Source organism: Molossus molossus, unplaced genomic scaffold (genome assembly GCF_014108415.1).
Source record: "Molossus molossus isolate mMolMol1 unplaced genomic scaffold, mMolMol1.p scaffold_m16_p_1, whole genome shotgun sequence".
Taxonomy (NCBI): Eukaryota; Metazoa; Chordata; class Mammalia; order Chiroptera; family Molossidae; genus Molossus; species Molossus molossus.
Window position 1 is genome coordinate 86,948,810 of NW_023425344.1, and position 24,026 is coordinate 86,972,835.

At 38.2% G+C, this 24,026-nt stretch overlaps 1 protein-coding gene across 4 annotated transcripts in view; it reads left to right on the top strand.

Annotated features, from left to right (window-relative positions):
- The window catches only part of MCUB (mitochondrial calcium uniporter dominant negative subunit beta), a 108,698-nt gene that overhangs the window by 78,891 nt on the left and 5,781 nt on the right, over window positions 1-24,026 (top strand). For all 4 annotated transcript variants that reach the window (XM_036277957.1, XM_036277974.1, XM_036277953.1 and 1 more), the window contains exon 4: window positions 4,018-4,122. In XM_036277957.1, the coding sequence (XP_036133850.1) occupies window positions 4,018-4,122 (105 nt within the window). The remainder of the gene's footprint in view (window positions 1-4,017; window positions 4,123-24,026) is intronic.

Below are 24,026 nucleotides of genomic sequence, written 5' to 3' on the forward strand. Positions count from 1 at the left end.
CACCAGGGCAAGAATTGCTTATTCTTTATTAAACAATTGAAGAATCAACTTCTTTCATACAGAGGCTACACATATAGATAAATGAATAAATTTGCATTGTTACTTTATGGTAGTCTTACATGTTTTGAATAAGCTTATTTAAAAGTTGAATACTGGTGCAGTTTTGAAAAGGAAATAAACATTGTTCTTCCTATCCAAGTTCATAACTAATGAAGTATAGATATAGAAGCTGGAAAGATGGAGATTAAATAATTTATTTACTCAGCAAATATTTATTGAGCACCTAACATATACCAGACACTATTCTAGGTGTGAGAGGAGGTAGAGCAAAGAAAAACTCCTGCTCTTGTGGAGCTTACATTTTAGAGAGAAAGAAACAAGGCAAAGAGATAAAGTATATAAAATATTAGACAATAAGTGCTATGGAGAAAAATAAAGCTGAGGGGGTGGGGGAGTGTGTGTGTTGGGGTGGGAGGTGCTTGCTAAGGGCACATATGAAGAGGACCTGGAAGAGATGGCAGAGCTGTGTGGATGGGAGGCCCTGAGGTGGGAGCCAACTCCTCTGTGGCTGCAAAGAAGGGAGCTGGATGAAAGTAGGGGCGAATGAAGAGTGGAGGTGTTATTTTTTAATGTTATTGTGAGGACTTTGGATTTAACTGGAAAGGGAGCTTTTTCCCTGGTAAAACCAGAATCAGAGAATAGGGTTTTAATCTCATGGCTACAATGGCCTAATATTCCATCCCTGAACTAGACAGACATTCCCCCAGTCACAGGAGCAGTGAACACCCTTGGGCCTTCTCCAAAGGGACAGGGCCTACCTTCCTAAGCTGAGAGCAGGCAGATGCAAGCCTGGAGCACAGTGCTTGGCGGGTAGGTAGTATCTACTCAGTAAGTGCTTGTTAAATGAATGGAATAGGAGAGGTTAAAAGCAATGATGGATGTGGACCCTGCTTATTAATTAAAGTAATTTGAGCAGCTTTGAAACATAAAGCACAAAGAAAAAGACCAGAACTCTTAGAGAAAGGGGGCCTTTGGGCTGAGTGAAAACACTTTACTGGGGTTTAAATTGATCCTTGCTCAAGAATAGCAAGGATCTTTTTTTTTTTGTACGTGCCCCTAGCGGGAACTGAAGCTGGGACTCTCTGGTCCGCAGGACGATGCTTCAACCGCTGAGCCAAACCAGCCAGGGCCTTTTTTTTTTTAATAATTTTTTTTCTTTATTGATTTTTAGAGAGAGAGGAAGAGAGAGGGAGAGATAGATAGAAACATCGATGAGAGAGAACATTGATTGGCCACTTCCAACATGCTCCTCCACTGGGGATTTGGCCCACAACCTGGGCGTGTGCCCTGACTGGGAATCAAACCGGCGACCTCTTGGTGCGTGGGTCGACGCTCAGCCACTGAGCCACACCAACTGGGTGAAAAATTTTAACACTTATCATTAGCTCCTTCAAAGTGTTCCACATCAGTCTTTTACTGTTCCTACATTAGTGTAAAGGATAATGTATAACTTCAACTGAGAAATCATACACAGTTTGATTTCTTTTTATTAGTAACATTACTAATAGTTTAAGGAGTTGGTTTGAAGTTATTTAAATATAAATGTTTAAATGACACTTGCAAAGTCAGATAAAATGATTAGTGTGTTGATCTTTTTAAAAAGAAGCTCTGGTAAAAAACAGAATAGAGTTTCCTCAACAAATTAAAAATGGAACTGTCTTTTGACCCACTGACCCCACTTCTGGGAATATATCCTAAGAATCCCCAAACACCAATCAGAAAGAATATATGTACCCCTATGTTCACAGCAGCATTATTTATAATAGCCAAGATCTGGAAAGAGCCCAAGTGTCCTTCAACAGATAAGTAGATAAAAAAGCTGTGGTACATTTACACGATAGAATACTATGCAGCAATAAAAAGAAGGATCTCTTAACCTGTGCGACAGCATGGATGGACATGGAGAATATTATGCTAGGCTAAATAAGCCAGTCGGAGAAGGATAAATACCACATGATCTCGCTAATATGTGGAATCTAGTGAACAAAATAAATTGATGAACAATATGGAACCAGAAGCATGGAACAGACTGGCCTGTGCCAGAGGGGATGGGGTTGGAGGTGAATGAATAAAAAAGGTGAAAGGGTTAGCTAAAGAATATCTATGCATACCCATGGACATGGACAATAATTGGGTGAAGACCAAGGGAGGGGAGGCGAGGGTGGGTGGAGGTGGACAGAGGGGGAAAAATGGGGATACCTGCAATAATGTCAACATTTTAAAAAATAATTTAAAAATAAATATAGCCCTGGCCATTTTTGCTCAGTGGTTAGAGCGTCAGCCTGTGGTCCAGAGAGACCCGCGTTCGGTTCCCACTAAGGGCTTGTACCTCAGTTGCAATTTGTCCCTGGCCCTGGTTGGTCGTGTGGATGGCAGCCACTTGATGTGTCCCTTTCACGTCGATGTTTCTCTCTCTCCTCCTCCTCTCTCCCTCCCACTCTATCTGAGCAGAAAATAGAAAAGGGTCCTTGGGTGAGGATAAAAAATAGTAATAATAATAAATAAATAAATATAAGCTGTGTAACAAAAATAAAATAAAATTTAATTAAAAAAATAAATAAAAAGAGGCTATGTGGGTAGAATTTGCGTGCATTTAATTTGGGCATGAAAAGAGTGTTCACAGTTCTGTCCGTGATGTAGGCTAAATTATTTGGCAATTCCTCAGAAAATGATTTCACCCCAGCTGATAAACAGGAACCCGAACAGCCCAAGTCTAGGAACAGACACAGGTGCAGACTTGACTTGCTGCCTCTGGAACAAAAGAACTACAGAGAAGCAGACAGGAGGCAGGCAAGCAGGGCCTTCCTGATTTCACTAGCAGTATTACTGCCATCACTCATAATAATTAATGTAGCTGCTATAGCTCCAGGTGAATGCAGCCAAGCAAATGCCAGGCCAGGAAAAAAATACTCATCTTGGACTTGATTATCACATCATTATACGTGGACTGTTCTGAAGGAGTAATGATAGAGAAACTCCTACACCACACCAGCTTTTTGCTTACTGTTCAGTGAGTTTGCTTCCTTCCTCCCTGGGTTACATTACATTTAGTTAAAAAATATAACACAAACTAGGTTGTATGAGAAGCTGTGCAAAGCACATGGAGGTTAAAATTTTCCAAGAGATTTTTTTTCCTGAAATGGTCCTGGAGTATTTGTAATTACTGTTAGAATTTCTCCTACCTCTCTCCACGTCCATAAAATAAACCATAGAAATGCAGATTTACTCCTTAGGTTTAATTATGTTTATTATCATCTCTGCCACCCCCACCTTCCGCAGCTTTTCCTCTTTTCCAAGCTAGAAAGGGAGGGAGCCCTTTGTGTGGTGGTGTGTGATACTGTTTGCCTACCACGTTTTAACTAACACAGATCAATCACCGATAGTAATTAAAAATACGAGAAAGGGAGGCTTTCAAAATGATACTACCTGTGTGCCTGCTCATACCAGTTGGGCTTGGCTGTAAGCAGCAGCAATGGACTCTGGTGGAGTGCATCAGCGGACTGAGGCTGGGATGGCCAGAAAGCCAGGCTCGGGAGAGGGAGAACACAGCAGAGACCAGGTTCGCCGGGGAACAGCCTGATGAGCTCTGCTGTGACATGCCCACCCCACAGAGGCCCCCTCAACTGCTCTGGCCTTGCTGTGAAGAGTTCCCACCTCCCCGAACCTGCATCACCATCTGCAGGGACAATCTTGCCAGGACAGCAGTCTGAATTCCAGCCCAGCTGACGGGGTGAGAGAGGAAGCACCTGCCTGCTCTGCTTGGTCCAAGGGAATGGACGGCAGAGCAACAAGGGAGGATTTCTCCCAATGAGAATAGTATTGGTTATAGGGAGCCCCCTAAAGACAGATGTCCCCTCTTGTACTTTAAAGACCTGGGTTAGTATTTCTCTGTATGTTGGGAAAAGATTCTTACTGTTCCAAAACAGGGACATATTTTTGCATTGTTTTCTCTTTCAGACGGCAGTGAGATTGCAACTTCAACCTTGATGGAAATTTTGCTAATGAATGATTTTAAACTCGTCATTAATAAAGTAACATATTATGTACAGTGCCCCAAGAAAGGTAAGAAACACAACTATGCAACTATCTTAACATTTCCCTGTAGCTATGGGACTTTTACAGGGAGCTAGCTTACCTTACAATTCTTTTAAAATAACCAAATGACCAAGAAAGCTTTGGAGAACCACATTTAAGTTTTTCTAGCAGGAGTATAAATGATCAGTAGAAGTTGCCTAGCAGAACTTTTAGTCTCATACCCATTTTAGACTTTTAAGAATTCATTTAGGAACTTTAATACTTAATCTGACATTAACGGGTTAAGAATTAGGCCTGAAAATCATGAGCTCAAGTGTGTATTGTTGTACAGTTCTTAACTCTTTAAAAAAAAAAATAGACCCACCCCCACCCTCCAACCCCCGCCCAGCGGGAGTAGCTCAGTGGATTGAGCATCCTCTCATATACCAGGAGGTCACCAGTTCTATTCCCAGTCAGGGGGCTGCTTGCCTAGGTTGAAGACTCAGTCCCCAGTAGGGGGCATGCAGTACGCAGCTGATTGATGTTTCTCCTTCACATCAATGTTTCTGTCTCCCCTCTCCTTTCTTCTCTCTCAAAAAATTCAATAAAAACAGCCCTGGCCGGTTTGGCTCAGCAGTGAGAGTGTCAGCCTGCGGTCCAGAGAGACCCGGGTTCAGTTCCCGCTAAGGGCACGTACCTTGTTTGCAGTTTGTCCCTGGCCCTGGTTGGGTCGTGCGGGTGGCAGCCACTTGATGTGTCCCTTTCACATCGATATTTCTCTCTGACCTCCCTCCCTCCCTCTCATTCTATCTGAACAAAAAATGGAAAAGTGTCCTCAGTTGAGGATTAAAAAAAAATAAAATTCAATAAAAACACATTTTTAAGTTTAAAAAATATACTTTGTTTTAAGAGCAGTTTTAGGTTCATAGCAAGATTGAACAGATACTACAGAGTTCCCATATACACTGTGCCCACCTTCCCACAGCCTCCCATACTGTCAGTCACCACAGTGGTACATTTGTTACAATCCTTGAATCTACATTGATACATCATCATCACTCAGATTCTACAGTTGTCATTAGGGCTCACTTTAGATGTTGTACATTTAATGGGTTTTGATTAGTATGTGATGGCATATATCCATGATTGTAGTATCTTTTTAAAAAAAATGCTTTTACTTTATCTATTCTTGTAGTATCACACAGAATGGTTTCACGGCCCCAGAATTCCTGTGTTCTGCCTATTCATCCCTTCCCACATCCCCAACCCATGGTACCTATTGATCTTTTTACTGGCTCCATAGTTTTGCCTTTTTCAGAATGGTATACAGTTGGAAACATAACAATATGTAGCCTTTTCAAATTGGCAATCCTAAATTAGTACTATGCATATAAGTTTTCTCCACTTTTTTCATGGCTTGATAGCTTATTTCTATTTAGTGCTGTATAATATTCCACTGTGTGAATGTATCACAGTTCATTTATCCATTCACCTACTGCAGGACATCTTGGATGTTTCCAAGTTTTCACAATACTTTTTAAAAAAAATTTTATTGATTGATTTAAGAGAGAGAGAGAGTAAGAGAGATCTATTTGTTTGTCTGCTTATTTATGCATTCATTGGTTGATTCTTGTATGTACTTTGGGGATCGAACCTGCAACCTTGATGTATTGGGACTATGCTCTAACCAAATGAGCTACAGGGAAAGTTTTGACAATTAAGAATAAAGTGGCTGAACATAAGTTTTCAGTTCATTTGGATAAATACCAAGGAGCATGGTTACTAGATCGTATGGTAAGACTATATTTAGTTTTATGAGAAACTGACAAACTTTCTTCTGAAGCAACTGTAGTATTTTGTGTTCCCATAAGCACCGAATGAAAGTTATTGTTGCTCCACATTTTTGTCAGCGTTTAGTGTTGTCATTGATTTGGATGTTGGCCATTCTAATAGGTAGTGTAGTCATATTTTATTGTTTTAATTTGCAGTTGCCTGTTGTCTTATGATTTCAAATGCTTACTTGCCACCCGTATATCTTTGATGAAGTGTCTATTCAAGTCTTTGGCCCATTTTTTTAAGCAGGTTGTCCATTTTTTTATTGTTGGTTTAAGACTTTTTTGTATATTTTGGATAACAATTCATTATCAGATCTCTCTTTTGCACATATTTTTCCCAGTATGTGGCTTGTCTTCTCATTCTCTTGACATTGTCTTTAAGAGCACAGGTTTTTAATTTTAATGAAGTCCATTTTCTTAATATTTCTCTCATGGATTGTACCTTTGGTGTTGTATCTAAAAAGTCATCTAGGGCCCTGGCCAGTTTGGCTCAACAGTTAGAGCGTTGACCCACAGACGAATGAGTCCCGGGTTCGATTCTGGTCAAGGGCACGTACCTCGGTTGCAGTTTGTCCCCAGCCCTGGTGGGTGTCATGCAAGACACAACCAGTCGGTGCCTCTCTTTCACATTGATGTCTCTCTCTCTCTCTGCCCCCCCTCCCCCCTTCTACTCTATCTGAAGATAAAATGGAAAAATGTCCTTGGGTGAGGATTAAAAGAAAAAAAGTCAGCTAGGTTTTCTCCTATGTTATCTTCTAGACGTTTTATAATTTTGTATTTTACATTTAAGTCTATGATTCATTTTGAGGCAATTTTTGTGAAGTGTATAAGGTCTGAGTCTAGATTCATTTTTTGCATGTGGAAGAGGTACAATTCTTCCAGCATCATTTGTTGGAAACACTGTCTTTGTTCCATATTGCTTTTGCTCCTTTGTCAAAGATCAGTTTACTATATTTTTGTGGGTCTATTTCTGGATTCTTTATTCTTTTCCATTGATCTATTTGTGTATTTTTTATTCACCAATACCACACTGTCTTGACTACTATAGCTTTATAGTAAACCTTAAAGCTGAGTAGTGTCAATCCTCTGACTTTATTCTTCTTCATGCTGAGTTGGCTCTGCTAGGTCTTTTAACTGTTAGGTAAACTTTAGAATAAGTTTGTTGATATTCAAAAAATAACTTGCTGGTATATTGATTAGATTGTGTTGAATCTATAGATAAATTTGGGAAGAACTGATTTCTTTACAATATTAAGTCTTTCCATGAACATGAAATATCTCTTCATTTATTTAGTTCTTATATATATCTTTTATCAGACTTTTGTAAATTTCCTCATACTAATCTGGTGCATGCATATTTTATTAGATTTATACCTAACTATTTTCAATTTTAGGTGAAAATGTAAATGGTAATGTGTTTTTAATTTCAAACTCCACTTGTTCATTGCTTGCATGTAATAAAGTGATTAACTTTGTATATTAAGCTTGTATCCTGCAACCTTGTTATAATTGCTTATTAGTTCCAGGAGGGTTTCTTTGTGTTGTTCATTCTTTCAGATTTTCTATATATACAATCATCTGCAAACAAAGACAATTTTATTTTTTTCCTTTTTTGTAAACATATATATTTTATTTTTCCAATACAGTTGACATTCAATATTATGTTAGTTTCTGGTGTACAACATAGTGTTTAGAGATTTATGTAACTTAAGAAGTGATCAACCTATTAAGTCTAGTACCCATCTGACACCATACATAGTTATTACAATATTATTAACTGTATTCCCTATGCTGTACTTTACGTCCTTGTGACTTTTTATAACTGGCAATTTGTACACCTTAACCCCTTCCCCCTTTTTTTTATCCATCTCCTGATCTCTCTCCCATCTGGAAACCATCAAAATGTTCCTTGTATCTATGAGTTTGTTTCTGTTTTGTTTATTTTGTTTTTTTAAATTTCACATATGTGTAAGTTAAGTCATATAGCATTTGTCTTTATCTGACTTATTTCACTTAGTGTAATAATACCTTCTAGGTCCATCCATGTTGTAGCAGATGGCAAGATTCTATTCTTTTCATGACTGAGTAATATTCCATTGTGTGTGTGTGTGTACTCAGCCATGAAAAGAATAGAATATTGCCATATATATCACTTCTTCTTTACTCACTTGTCTATCAGTGGATGATGCTTAGGTTGCTTCTATATCTTGGCTATTGAAAATAATGCTTTAATGAATATAGGGGTGCATATGTCTTTTCAAATTAGTGCTTTGGATTTCTTAGGGTAAATACCCAGCAGTGGAGTTGCTGGGTCATAAGTTAGTTCTGTTTTTAACTTTTTGAGGAAACTCCATATGTCTATTGGCTATCTGTCTGTCTTTGGAGAAATGTCTATTTAAGGTCTCTGCTCATTTTTTAATTGTATTGTTTGTTTTGTGTGTGTGTGTGTGTTAAGTTGTGTGAGTTCCTTATATTTTCTGGATATTAACCCCTTATCAGATGTATCATTAACAGATATCTTCTCCCATTCAGTAGGTTGTCTTTTCATCTTATTGATGGTTTCCTTTGCTGTGCAAAAACTCTTTAGTTGGATGTAGTCACATTTGTTTATTTTTTATTTCCCTTGCCTAAGGAGACATGTAAAAAAATATTACTAGGAGCAACGTCAAAGAGTTTATTGCCTATGTTTTTTTCTTGGAGTGTTTTTCTTTCAGATCTTACATTTAAATCTTAAATTCATTTTGAGTTTAATCTTATTTATGGTAAAAGAAAGTTATCCAGTTTCATTCTTTTGCATGTATCTGTCTGGTTTTCCCAGCACTTATTGAAAAGACATTACTTCATTTATATTTTTGTCTTTTTTGTTGTAGATTAAATGACTGTGTAAGCATGGGTTGTTTCTGGGTTCTCTATTCTGTTCCAATGATTTGTGTGTCTTTTTAAATGACAGTAGCATGCTGTTTTGTTTACTATAGCCTTGTAGTATAGTGTGATGTCATCTAACGTGATACCTCCAACTTTGTTTAACTCTCAAAATTGCTTTGACTGTTCTGGGTCTTTTGTGGTTCCATATCAATTTTAGAATCATTTGTATTTTTCTGTGAAAAATGCCATTGGTGTTTTGATAGGAATTGCATAGAAGCTATAGATTGCTTTGGGTAATATGGATAATATGGACATTTTAATGATATTCTTTCTTTCTATCCATGAATATTGTATATAGCCTTTCATTTATTTATATCTTCTTCAGTTTCTTTCTTTAGTGTTTTATAATTTTCCAAGTAGAGGTCTTTGACCTCCGTGGTTAAATTTATTTTTGATTTCAAACTACAAGAGAAAGTTCATTTAGAAAGTCACAGAGGAGGTGGGGCAAAAGGTGCTGGCATGCTCCCGGGGGTAGGGAAAGAGCGTCTCCTTGGTTAAATTTATCCCTAGTTTTTTATTTTGTTTCTTTGATGCAATTATAAATGGGATTTTTTGTAATTTCTTTTTCTGATAGTTCATAATTTATTTATAAATATGCAACTGTTTTCTGAATATTACTTTTGTATTCTGCTACATTTATTAATTGAAATAGGTTTCTTTTTTCTTTTTTTTTTTCAGAGTCTTTACAGTTCTTTGTATATAGTATCATGTCATCTGTACATAATGGCAGTTTACTTCTTTTCCAATTTGGTTTTCTTTCGTTCTTTCTTTCTTTCTTTCTTTCTTTCTTTCTTTCTTTCTTTCTTTCTTTCTTTCTTATTGCTATGGCTAGGACTTTCAATACTGTGTTGAATAAAAGTGGTGACAGTACACATCCTTGCATTGTTCCTAATCTTAAGTAAAATGCTTTTAGTATTTTACCGTTAAATATGATGTTAGTTGTGGGTTTGTCATATATGGCCTTTATTATTTTGAGGTATGTTCTCTCTATTCCCATTTTGCTGAGAGTTTTTTTTTTTTTTTAATCATAAATGGATGCTGGATTTTGTCAAATGCTTTTTCTGTATCTATTGATATGATTATATGACTTTTATCCTTCTTTTTTAATGTGGGGTATCATGTTAATTGATTTCTGGATATTGTACCAACCTTGCATCCCAGGAATAAATCCCTCTTGATCATGGTGTATGATCTTTTTAATATATTGCTGAATTTGATTTGCTAATATTTTGTTGTGGAATTTTAATTTAATTTAATTTTGTTAGTCCTCACCCGAGGATATTTTTCCATTTATTTTAAGGAAAAGTGGGAAGGGGGAGAGAGAGAAACATCAATATGAGAGAGACACATAAATTGGTTGCCTCCTGCACAACCCTGGTTAGGGCTGGGGATTGAACCTGCAACCCAGGTACATGCTCTTGACCAGGAATGGAATCCTTCAGTCTACAGGTTGATACTCTAACCACCAAGCCAAACCAGCCAGGGCATATTGAGGATTTCCAAATCTATATTCATCAGATACATTGGCTTATAATTTTCTTTTTTTGTAATGTCTTGTCTAGTTTTGGAATCAGGGTAATGCTACCATCCTCACAAAATGAGCTTGAGAGTCTTCCCTTCTCTTGAATTTTTTGGAATATTTTGAGTAGGATAGGTGTTAGTTCTTTTTTGAATGTTTGGCAAAATTTACCTGTGAAGCCATTTGTTGCAGAAATTTTGTTTGCTGGGAGTTTATTGATTACTGATTTGATATTGTTAGTTGTTATTGGTCTTTTCAGAAGATTGTATGCTTCTAGGAATTTATCCATTTCTTACAAGTTGGCCATTTTGTATTTCTGTGGTGTCAGTTGTCATTTCTTATTTATTTCTGACTTTATTTATTTTGGCCCTCCCTTTTTTTTTCCTCCCTTGATGAGTTTCATTAAAAGTTTAAGGTTTATCAATCTTTATCTTTTCAAAGAACCAGCTCTTAGTTTCATCAATCTTTTTCTTTTTTTAGTTTCATCAGTCTTTTAAGATTCTATTGCATTTATTTCTGCTCTGATCTTTGTTATTTCCTTTCTTCTATTCTCTTTGGGCTGTGTTGTTCTCTTCTAGTTCTTTTAGGTGTAAAGTTAGAGTGTTTATTTCAGATTTTTTTGTTTTTTAGGGTAGGCCTGTATTGCTCTGAATTTCTCTCTTAGGACTGCTTTTGCTGTCTCCCATAGATTTTAGGTCATTGTGTTTGCATTTTCATTTGTCTTGAGGTATCGTTTGATTTCTTTCTTGATCTCATTGGTAACCCACTCATTGTTTAATAGCATTTTAGCCTCCATGTGTGTGTATGTTTTTCAGTATTTTTTCTTATAATTGATTTCTAGTTTTATACCACTGTGGTCAGAGAAGATGCTTGAAATGATTTCAGTCTTACTAAGTTTACTGAGATTTGTCTTGTGGCCTGACATTGGTCTATACTGGAAATTGTTGTGTGTGCTCTTGAAAAGAATGTATATTCTGCTACTTCAGAGTGAAATTTATAAAAATATCAATTAAATCTATTTAGTTTAATGTGTCATTTAAGGCTATTGTTTCCTTAGTCACTTTCTGTCTGGATGATCTATTGATGTCAATGGGGTGTTAAAGTCCTCTACTGTGATGGTATTGCTGTTTATTTCTCCCTTTATGTCTGTCAATATTTGCTTTATATATTTAGGTGCTACTACATTGAGTACATAAATGTTTCCAAGTATCATATCCTCTTGTTGAATGGGTCCCTTTATAATTATGAAATGTCCTTCTTTGTCTCTTGTTACAGCCTTTGTTATTATGTCTATTTTGATTGGGATAAGTATTGCTAACCTAGAGTATTTTTCATTTCCATGAAATATCTTTTTCCATCTTTTTACTTTCAGTCTGTCTGTGTCTTTCAGTCTGGAGTGGGTCTCTTTTAGGCAGCATTATGTATGAGTCTTATTCTTTTTATCTATTCAGCCACCCTGTGTTTTTTGATTGAAGCATTTACTACATTTCCATTAAGTAATTATTGATAGGTGTATGGTTATTGTCATTTCATTATTTATATATTTTCTTCTTCTCCTTCTTCCTCCTCCTCCTCCCCCTCTCCCTTCCCCTCCCCTGCTCCTCCCCTTCCTCCTCCTCTTCCTCCTCCTCCTCCTTTCTTCAAAGTTTCTTGTAATACCAGTTTGGTAGTGATGAACTCCTTTAGCTTTTTCTTCTCTGGGAAGCTCTTTGTATCTCCTTTGATTCTAAATGATAGTTTTGCTAAGTAGAGTAATCCTGGTTGTAGGTCCTTGCTTTTCATCACTTGAATGTTTTGTATCAGTCCCTTCTGCCCTGTAAAGTTTCTGTTGAGAAGTCAGTTGATAGTCTAATGGGACTTCCCTTATAGGTAATTACATGCTTTTTTTCTTGCTGCTTTTAAGATTCTCGCTTTGTCTTTAACGTTTGGCATTTTAATTATGCTGTATCTTGATGGTGGGTCTATTTGGGTTTATCCTGTTTGGGATTCAGCACTTCCTAGACTTGTATGTTTATTTCTTTCACTAGCTTAGGGAAGTTTTCAGTTATTATTTCATCAGATTGGTTTTTAGTCCCTTGCTCTCTCCCTTTTTCTTCTGGTACCCCTTGATGCAAATGTTGTTATAGTTGACTGATGTCCCAGAAGTCCCTGGAAGTATCCTCATTTTTAAAAAAAAATTCTTTTTTTGCTGTTCCAATGTTGGGTATTTTCCATAATGATGTCTTCCAAATCATTGCTTCAGTCCTCTGTTCATCTCATTTGCTGTTGATTTTCTCTAATGTATGATTCATTTCAGTTATTGTATTCTTCCTTTCTGACTTTTTCTCTGGTTTCTATCACTTTGTTTGCATTCTCACTAAGTTTCTCTTTTCTCCCCCTAAGTTCATGGATCATCCCTGTAACCAGTGTTTTTATTGATTTTTTTAGAGAGAGAGGAAGGGGGAGAGAGAAACATCAGTGTGAGGGAGAAACATTGATCAGCTGCCTCCTGCACAACCCCCACTGGGGTCTGAGCCTGCAACCGGGTATGTGCCCTGACGGAATCGAACAGGGCCCCTCAGTCCATGGCAGGACTCTCATTCCACTGAGCCACACCGGCCGGCTCTGCATCTGTTGAAATGATCATGTGATTTTTCTTCTTCTTTAGTCTTTGATACGATGGACTGCATTAATTGATTTTCAGATGTTGAGTCAACTTTTTATACCTGTGATAAATCCCACTTGGTCATGGTGTATATTTCTTTTTATACATTATTGGATTCACTTTGCTAATATATTGTTGAGGACTTTTGTTACTGTTTTCTATTTGTTGCCATTGTTTTTATAATTTTTTTAAAAAGTATGTACCCGAGGATATTTATCCATTTATTTTCAGACAGAGTGAAAGGGTGAGAGAGAAGAACATCGATGTGAGAGACACACATCGAATGGTTGCCTCCCACATGAACCGGACCAGGGCCGGGGACCAAACTGCAGCTGAGGTATGTATGTGCCCTTGACCGGAATTGAACCTGAGATTCTTTGGTCTGCGGGTCTACGCTCTAACTGCTGATCCAAACCAGCCAGGGCATCTTGTTTCTAATTTTGTCTTTCATGGGTTCTCTGCTTTTTGTGGTTTTAATGAAATGTTTTATATAATTCTATCTTATTATTTTTTTCATAGTATATCAGTGATGCTTTTCAAAGTTTTTTTTAGTGGTTTTATAATATACATTTACAAGTAATGCAAGTCTACTTTCAAATAACACTGTGTGTACTGCTTCACAGGCATTGCAAGTATCTTATAATAACCTCGTAGTCTTAATTCTTCTCTCCCATTCCTTGTCATTCATTTCACCTATATATAAGCTACAAATATTGAATACATTTTGCTGTCATTATTTTGAACAAACTTCTCTGTTATATCAATTAAGAATAAGGAAAAAGTTCCCTGGCCAGTTTGGCTTAGTGATTAGAGTGTCGACCGGTGGACCAAAGAATTGTGTGTGTGATTCCGTTCAAGGGCACGTACCTCAGTTGCAGTTTGGTTCAGGTACCAGTCGATGTGTCTCCCTCATATTGATATATTTCTCTCTCTCTCTCTCTCTCTCTCTCTCTCTCTCTCTCTCTCTCATCTCTCCCTCCCACTCTATCTGAAAATAAATGGAAAAATATCCCCGGGTGAGGATTTAAAAAAAAAGAATAAGGAAAAAGAAAAATAAGTTTTTATTTTGTCTTCCCTTATTCTTTCTTTAATGTAGAATTCATTTCTTTATGTAGAATTGAGTTTCTGACCTATATAAATTTTCTTTCCTTAAGATCTTTTAACATTTCTTGCAGAGCAGATGTACTAGCAACAAATTCCCTCTATTTTTGTTTGAGGGTCTTCATTTCTCCTTCACTTTTTTTTTATCCTCACCTGAGGATGTTTTTCCACTGATTTTTTCCAGATAGAGTGGGAGGGAGAGAGAAAGAGAGAGAGAGAGACATTGATGCGAGAGAGACACATTGATTGGTTGCCTCCTGCACACCCTGACCAGGGCTAGGGATCAAACCCACAACCAAGGTACATGTCCTTGACTGGGAATTGAACCTGTGACTCTTTGGTTCATGGCCAGCGCTCTAACTGCTGTGCCAAACTGGCTAGGGCTCTCCTTCACTTTTGAAGAATACAGAATTCTACTTTGGTGGGTTTTTTCTCTAAATACATTAACTATTTCACTCTACTCCCTTCTTGCTTGCATAGTTTTTTAGGAGAAGTCAAATGTAACTTTTTCACTTTTATTATATATTTTAATTCCTTTCTAATTTTTTTTATCCCCTCATACCCTCTTCTTCCTCCCCATAGCTCCCTTTCCCTCTGCAGATACAATTTTATCTTTGCTCTTCTACAAGTAAGGTATTTTTTCCTTGGCCTTTTTTTTTTATTCTCATCCGAGGACATTTTTGCATCTATCTTCAGGGAGAGAGGGAGGGAGAGAGAGAGAAACATCGATGTGAGAGAGACACATCGAGTGGTCGCCACCCACACGACCCCAACTGGGGCTGGGGACAAACCACAACCGAGGTACATGCCCTTATCAGTGGTTCTCAACCTGTGGGTCGCAATCCCTTGGGGGTCAAACGACCCTTTCACAGGGGTTGCCTAAGACATAACAGTAGCAAAATTACAGTTATGAAGTAGCAACAAAAATAATTTTATGGTTGGGGGTCACCACAACATGAGGGACTGTATTAAAGGGTCGCGGCAGTAGGAAGGTTGAGAACCACTGCCTTAGCGGAAACTGAACCTGGGACTCTCGGGTCCATGTGCTGACGCTCTAACCACTGAGCAAAACCAGCCAGGGCTCTTCTGCCTTCTTTCAAGATTTTTTTTTTTTTCTTTCTCTTTGATTTTCTTCAGTTTGAATATGAAATGCTTCAGGGGGGTTGGGGGCATTTATTCTCTTGATATTCTCTGAACTTCCTGGATCTGTTTATTGTTTGATGTCTGGCATTAATATGGGGAAATTCTCAGTCATTATTGCTTCAGATATCTCCTCCTTTCTTTCTTCTTCTGATAGTACCATTACATGTAATATGTTACACCTTTTGTAGAGCACCAACGTTCTTTAATATCCTGCCCCTTTTTTAAAATGTTTCTTTCCTCTTTGTTTTTCAGTTTGAGACATTTCTATTGACATCCTCAGGTTTAGAAATTCTTTCGCTAGCCATGTCCGTCTACTAATGAGCTCATCAAGGGCATTCTTCATTTCTGATGGGGCTTTTGATCTCTAGCATTTCATTTTTATTCTTTCTTGAATTTCTGTCTCTCTGCTTATATTACTCATCTGTTCTTACATGTGGTTTATGTTTATCACTATAGCCCTTACCGTATTAATCATATTTGTCCTAATGTCCTGGTCTGATCATTCTAAAATCTCTGCCATGTCAGATTCTGGTTCCAATTCTTTGTTTCTTCAGACTGTTTTTTTTTTTTTCTTGCCTTTGACCTTTACTTGTAATTTTTTGTTGAAAGCTAGACATGATGCATTGGGTAATAGAAACTGAAGCGGGTTAGTCTCTGGTGGAGGCTTCACATACATCTGGAAAGGCACTAGGCCTGCCCCGTAGTCGTGAGGCCGTGAGCCTGGGTCTCGCTGTGCTCGGGGTGTGAGGTGCGTCACTGAACACTGACTCAGACATGTGCAGCCTCACAATGTAAATTGAATTAGTAGGGATGCAGTAGGGATGGTTGAAAGGAAAAGGACAGAGGAATTATACTAGATTAATGGAAAATGAAGTTTATAAAATGATAAATTTGCAGTTTAAAAAATGTATTTCCACTCCATTTCTTTCCTAAAGTATTATCAAGTTTGGGTTTGAAAATTCAGGATATGAAAATGAAATCCACATCGAAGGCACATATAAAAGGAATAAACAGCTTCTGAAGAAAAAAAAATAATACTCTCTTATTTTTAGCTTTTAAGAGATAACCAGAGACAAATGTTTAAATTGGTAATAAACATCAACATAAACATATGAATTCTGTGGTGCTCACATTTCTGAAAGAGTATGTAATCACAGGTCCTTGTCATTGAACGCAGATAAGCATTTCATGTAACCTGACAGACTATTTCCTTGACCGAACTTTAATGAGACTTTTCTGAGCCCTCTTCTTAACTAAGCCTCACCTTGGCCTATAAATATTGTGGACTCTGCAGCACAATTGATTTTGTTCATGCCCCACCCCTGCGCGAGCACGATCCATCCCCCCACCCCCCAGATAGCTCAAGGCCATATCCCTGGGATGATGCCTCCAACTCAACACTGCCAGGAGAACTGACTGATCTAGTGAAAACCTGGTGATAGGCAGATAGGTCTGAGCTCCATCTTAGAGCAGTACCTTTAGAGAGCTTGCAATTATAAATCCTTTCTCCACTCCTTTGGAGTATAAATCTTAGGGACCTGACAGGCTGCTCTTTGAAATGCAGACATTCAAGGAGGTAACTCTTTTTTATAAATTAATTTATATATTTTTGTTACAGATGTTTCTCCTTTTTCCCCCGGTGATTCCCTCCTCCACCTCCCTCCCCGCCCCGTCCCCAGCTTTGTTGTCCATGTTCATTGTCCATGCACACATGCATATAAGTTCTGTGGTTTATCTCTCCCCCACCACCCCCTCTTCTGGAGATTGTCAGTCTGTACCCTACTTCCATGTTTCTGGGTCTACCGTATTCCTCAGACTGTTATGTTCATTATATTCCACAAATAAGTGAGATCATGTGGTATTTGTCTTTTTCTGCTTGGCTTGTTTCGCTTAGGATAATATTTTCCAGGTCCCTCCATGTTGTCTCAAAGGATATGAGATCTTTCTTTCTTACAGCTGCATAGTACTCCATTGTGTATATGTACCACTACTTTTTTATCCGTTCGTCTACAGATGGACATTTGGGCTATTTCCAGATCTTAGCTATTGTAAATAGTGCTGTTATGAACATGGGGGTACATATATTCTTTCTGATTGGTGTTTCAAGCTTCTTAGGGTATATTCCTCGAAGTGGGATCACAGGGTCAAATGGCAGTTCAATTTTTAATTTTTTGAGGTAACACCATATTGTTTTCCATAATGGCTGCACCAGTCTGCATTCCCACCAGCAGTGTACTAGAGTCCCCATTTCTCCACACCCTCGCCAACACTTGTTGTTTGATGATTTGTTGATGGCGGCCATTCTGACAGGTGTGAGGGATACCTCATTGTTGTTTTAATTTGCATCTCTCTGATGATTAGTGATGTTGAGCATTTCTTCATATGTCTCTTGGCCATTTGTATGTCCTGTTTAGAGAGGTGTCTATTTAGCTCCTATGTCCATTTTTTAATTGGATTCTTTGTCTTCCTTTTGTTGAGTTGTATGAGTACTCTATATATTTTGGAAATTAACCCCTTATCTGATGTATCATTGGCAATGATGTTCTCCCATACAGTAGGTTGCCTTTCCATTTTGATGGTTGTTTCTTTTGCTGTGCAGAAGCTTTTTAGTTTGATGTAGTCCCATGTGTTCATTTTCTCCTTTGTTTCTGTTGCCTTAGGTGATGTATCAGTGAAAATTCTGCTGCGTATGATGTCTGAAATTTTGTTGCCTACAGTTTCTTCTAGGATTTTTATGGATTCATAAGTCACATTTAAGTTTTTTATCCATTTTGGGTTTATTTTTGTGTATCATGGAAGTTGATGGTCTAGTTTCATTTTTTTTTGCTTGTAGCTGTCCAGTTTTCCCAATACCATTTATTAAAGAGGCTGTCTTTACTCCACTGTATACTCTTGCCACCTTTGTCAAATATTAATTGAGCATGTTGCCTTGGGTCCATTTCTGGGTTCTCTGTTCTGTTCCACTGGTCTATATGCCTGTTCTTGTGCCAGTACCAGGCTGTTTTGATTACAGTGGCTTTGTAGTATAACCTGATATTTGGTATTGTGATCCCACCTACTTTGTCCTTCTTTTTCAAAATTGCTGTGGCTATTTGGGGACTTTTTTTGTTCCATATGCACTTTTGAAGTATTTGTTCTAGTTCTGTGAAATATGTCATTGGTATGTTGATGGGGATTGCATTGAGTCTATAGATTGCTTTGGGTAGTAGGGACTTTTTAATGATGTTGATTCTTCCAATCCATAAACAAGGTATGTGCTTCCACTTTTTTATATCTTTCTCTGTTTCTTTTGTCAACGTCCTGTAGTTTTCTGTAAATAGGTCCTTTACTTCTTTGGTTAAGTTTATTCCTAGGTATCTTAATTATTTTGCCACGATGGTAAATGGTATTGTTTTTTTAGTTTCTCTTTCTGTGAGTTCATCATTGGTGTATAAGAATGCGTCGATTTCTTGACGTTGATTTTGTATCTTGCTACTTTGCCAAATTAATTTATTAAGTGTAGTAGAGTTTTGATGGAGTCTTTAGTGTTTTCTATGTATAATATCATGTCATCTGCAAATAATGACAGTTTCACTTCCTCCTTTCCAATTTGGATCCCTTTTATTTTTTCTTCCTGTCTGATTGCTGTGGCTAAGACTTCCAGTACTATGTTAAATAAGTGTGGCAAAAGTGGACATCCCTATCTTGTTCCTGTTCTTAAGGGAAATGTTTTTAGTTTCTGCCCATTGAGCATGATGTTGGCTGTAGGTCTTTCATATATGGCCTTTATTATGTCTAGATATGATCCCTCTATTCCCACATTGCTGAGCGTTTTTATCAGAAATGGATGCTGGATTTTGTCGAATGCTTTTTCAGCATCTATTGATACGATCATGTGGTTTTTATTCTTTATTTTGTTTATGTGGTGTATCACATTTATTGATTTGCGAATATTGTACCAGCCTTGCATCCATGGAATGAATTCCACTTGGTCATGGTGAATAATTTTTTTGATGTATTGCTGGATCCGATTTCCTAGTATTTTTTTCAGGATTTTGGAGTCTATATTCATCAGGGATATTGACCTGTAGTTTTCTTTCTTTGTAGTGTCTTTTCCTGGTTTTGGAATTCGAATTGTGCTGGCCTCATAAAACGAGTTTGGAAGTCTTCCTTCTTCTTGAATTTTTTGAAATAGTTTGAGGAGAATGGGTGTTAGTTCTTTTTTGAATGTTCGATAAAACTTCCCCATGAAGCCATCTGGGCCTGGGCTTTTGTTTGCTGGGAAAGTCTTGATTACCTCTTCAATTTCCTTAGTTGTAATTAGTCTGTTCAAATTTTCTATCTCTCCTCGGTCCAGTTTTGGGAGACTGTGTGTTTCTAGAAATTTGTCCATTTTGATTAGATTGTCGAATTTGTTGCCATATAGTTGTTCATAGCTGTTAATGATCTTTTGTATTTCTGTGGTGTCGGTTGTTACTTCTCCTCTTTCATTTCTGATTTTGTGTATTTGGGTTCTTTTTGTTTCTTGGTGAATCTAGCTAAGGGTCCATCAATCTTGTTTATCTTTTTGAAAAAGCAGCTCTTTGTTTCATTGATCCTTTGAATTGATTTTTGGTCTCTATGTCATTTATTTCTGCTCTGATCTTTACTATTTCCTTCCTTCTACTTGCCCTGTGGTTTTCTTATTGTTTGCTTTCTAATTCTTTAAGTTGTGAGGTTAGACAGTCAATTAGAAATTTTTCTTGTTTCTTGAGGTAGGCCTGTAGTGCTATGAACTTCCCTCTTATAACTACTTTTGCTGTATCCCATAGATTTTGTGTTGTTGTGTGTTCATTTTTATTGGTTTCCAGGAAGTTTTTAATTTCTTCCTTGATTTCCTCGGTAACCCATTCATTGTTTAATAACATGCTATTTAGCTTCTATGTGTTCAAATGTCTTTGCATGTTCTTGTTGCAATTGATTTCTAGTTTCATGCCGTTGTAATCTGAGAAGATGCTTGATATGATTTCAGTCTTCTTGAACTTGTAGATTTAGTTTGTGTCTCATCATGTGGTCTATCTTTGAGAATGTTCCATGTACACTTGAGAAGAATGAGAATTCTACAGTTTTGGGGTGTAATTCTCTATAGATATCTATTAAATCCATTTGGTCTAGTGCTTCATTTAGAGTCTCTGTTTCCTTGCTAATTTTTTTCTAGAGGATCTATTCAGTGATGTCAATGGGGTGTTGAAGTCCCCTGCTATGACTGTATTGCTGTCGATTTCTCCTTTGAAGTGCTCCAGAAGATTTTTAATATATGTTGGTGCTCCTATATTAGGTTCATATATGTTTATCAAGGTTATATCTTCCTGTTGGATAGATCCATTCAATATTATGTAGTGGCCTTCATTGTCTCTAGTTATGGTCTTCATTTTGAAATCTACTTCATCAGATATGAGTATTGCTACCCCAGCTTTTTTTCGCTTTCCGTTTGCTTGGAAAATTTTTTCCATCCCTTCACTTTCAACCTATGTGAGTCTTTTGTTGTGAGGTGGGTCTCTTGTAAACAACATATAGATGAGTCATGCTTTCTTATCCAATCAGCTACTCTGTGTCTTTGTATTGGAGCATTCAATCCATTTACATTTAAGGTGATTATTGATATGTACTTATTTATTGCCATTTTTGTTTAGTTTGGTTATATTTTTCTTCCTATTTCTCCTACTAATTACAGCAGTCCTTTTAACATTTGTTGCAGTGCTGGTTTGGTGCTAATGTATTCCCTTAGCTTTTTTTTGTCTGAGAAGCTCTTTATTTGACCTTCTATTTTGAATGATAGCCTTGCTGGATAGAGTAGTCTTGGATTCAGAATTTTGTTTTTCATGACCTTGAATACTTCATGCCATTCACTTCTGGCCTGTAGTGTTTCTTGTGAGAAGTCTGCTGAGAGCTTTATGGAGTTTCCTTTGTAGGTAACCTGTTGCTTCTCTCTTGCTGCCTTTAGGATTCTCTCTTTGTCTTTAATTTTTGACATTTTAATTATTATGTGTCTTGGTGTGGGCCTGTTTGGGTTCTTAGTTGGGGCTTTCTGTGCTTCTTGAACTTGAATGCCTTCTTCGTTCACCAAATTAGGTAAGTTTTCTGTCACTGTTTCTTTGACTATATTCTCTAACCCTCGCTCATTTTCTTCTTCGGGGACTCCTATGATGTGCATATTATTACGTTTCCAGTTGTCCCATAGTTCTCTTATGCTGTTTTCCTGTTTTTTAATCATTTTTTTCCTTTTGGTTTTCTGATTGGTTGATTTTTTCTACCCTGTCTTCTAATTCACCGATCCAGTCCTCAGCTTCCTCTATTCTGTTTTTTAGACCTTCCAATGTGTTCTTTATTTCTGATATGTCATTTTTTATCTCTTCTTGGTGGTTTTTAATTTCCAGTTGGTTTATTTTCAGCATCTCTAGGTCCTTACTCATGCTGTTGAACTTCCTCAAGATCATGGCTCTAAATTCTAGCTCTGTTAACATGCCTAATTGCTCCACATTGATCTCATCTTCGGAGGAGGTCTCTTGTTCTTTCATTTGGCTTTTGTTTCTGTGTTTTGGCTATCACATTGGGCTTTGGGGCCTGTCAAGTTTTCCCTGTGGGTGTTGGTGTTCTGCTGTTTCTGGCTCCCTCTCCTGGGTTGAGATGAGGGAGGGAGGATCCACGTTAAACACCACTGTCAAGTCTTACTTTCCTGGTTAAAGTTGCTCGCCCAGGAAAGGTACTGTTATCCTCTAGCTTTTTGCCTGGAGGCTAGCAATCGAGGTTACTTGAAGAGTTTTGGGTTGTCAATTGATTAAAAACTTCCTCAGGCCCTGGCCGGTTTGGCTCAGCGGTTAGAGCATTAGCCTGCGGTCCCGAGAGACCGGGGTTCGATTCCCGCTAAGGGCATGTACCTCGGTTGCAGTTTGTCCCCGGCCCTGGTTGGTCGTGCGATGTGTCCCTTTCACATCGATGTTTCTCTCTCTCTCTCTCCCTCCTACTCTATCTGAACAAAAAATGTCCTCGGGTGAGAATAAAAAAACAAAAATAAATAAATACATACATACATACATACATACATAAATAAAAGAAAAACTTCCTCAGGTGCTCAGCATAAGGGGAGTTCCTGAGGGTGGGGCAGATGCTAGTTGTTAGTGAGCCTCAATTAGCATTTCAATGGGTGGGGTTGAATCTCCGAGGGAGGGGCTGCTGCCTCTCCCCAGAGCCCTGGGAAGGAGCAAGATGGCCACCGTCCTGCGTGTCAGCAACTCAGCAAAAGCTCTGAGGGCCCAAGGAGGTAACTGTTGCTGTCACTCCCAGCCTGGTGGGCAGCTGGCTCTGGACTTGCACCATTGTCATGTTTGTTTCTTTTCTAGATAAACAAACCCAAATTGCCTAGTCTCCTTAACCAACCCCCTTCTCACTTTTTGTAAATTTCTACTTTCTTGACTCTGCTTAAGCTCCAGTTGTTCCTCTCTCTCTTCCTCCCTCCCTCCCTGGAAATGCCCAACCACCTCTGGACAAATAGAAGTTGAAATCAGACCAGGCTGGACCCCTTCCCTGTTGCAATGGTTACTGAATAAAATCTGCCTTTATCATTTTAGCTACTGTAGGCTTTGTTTGTCTTTGATACACACCACAGCTTTGGACAAAATTGTGGCCCATCTATACCTTTCTTCTGTATGGAAACCTTTTAAACATCAGTGTATGTTTCATCAAAACAAAAGGGCTCTGACTGTTCTACAAATCTCAGAACCCTAAAAGGGAACTTCTGGTTTTCCCCTCTTTGAGGCAGTGTTAGCTTAGAAGGTGGAAGGGATCAAAGACCACAGTAAAGTCTTGATCACATGGGTGGAGATGGAAGAGAAGTATCTTTAAGACTGTGGGAAAACCTGAAAAACCATTGGGCTAATTAATAACTCACTGCTGTTGCTTGGCAGGGAGGTCCATCTTCCCTTCCTCTTGCCTTGTCCCCTTCCCTCAAGTTCTCCTCCACAGGGAGGAACATTTAGAAACCTTGGAAAGGTATAACGACAGCCCAATTTCATGTGAATTCATAGATCCATAGAGGTGAGAGGATGAGAGAAATCCATAATCAAAAGAACTCCCTTTCTTGTCAGTCTGACCTTTCAGATCCGTACCTTGGTGTAAAGAAGTAACACTTGAAATGCTTTGCAAATGTATATTATACTTTTGTGTACATGTTGGTATACCAACTTCCCTCCCCTTTGGAACCCAAAATAATTTTTGGATAGATGGTACAGGGGAGGGAGCTTGCATTGAACACAAGTATAAAAGTGAGCCTGTCCAGAGGTGGGGAAACTTTTTTCTGCCAAGGGCCATTTGGATATTTATAACATCATTCACAGGCCATACATTATAATCAACTTAAAAATTAGCCTGCTGCCCTGGCCAGTTTAGCTCAGTGGTTAAAGTGTTGGCCTGCAGACCAGAGAGGTCCGGATTCGGTTCCCACTTAGGGCACATACCTTGGTTTTGGTTTGTCCCCAGCCCCGGTTGGGGTTGTGTGGGTGGCAGCCACTTGATGTGTCTCTCTCACATTGATGTTTCTCTCCCTCTCTTCCTCCCTCTCCCTCCCGCTCTATCTGAAGATAAATGCAAAAATGTCCTCAGATGAGGATTAAAAAAAAAATTAGCCTGCTATATTTGGTCAGGCTAATTTGGCGAGGGTGTGATGTTTAACTGGGCCTTATACATACAGCCTGAGGGTTGGCCCTTCCCCAGCCCTGCAAGGAATGTGTTACAAACTACGGTGAGGTGTTCACCTGGGTTCTGGTAATGG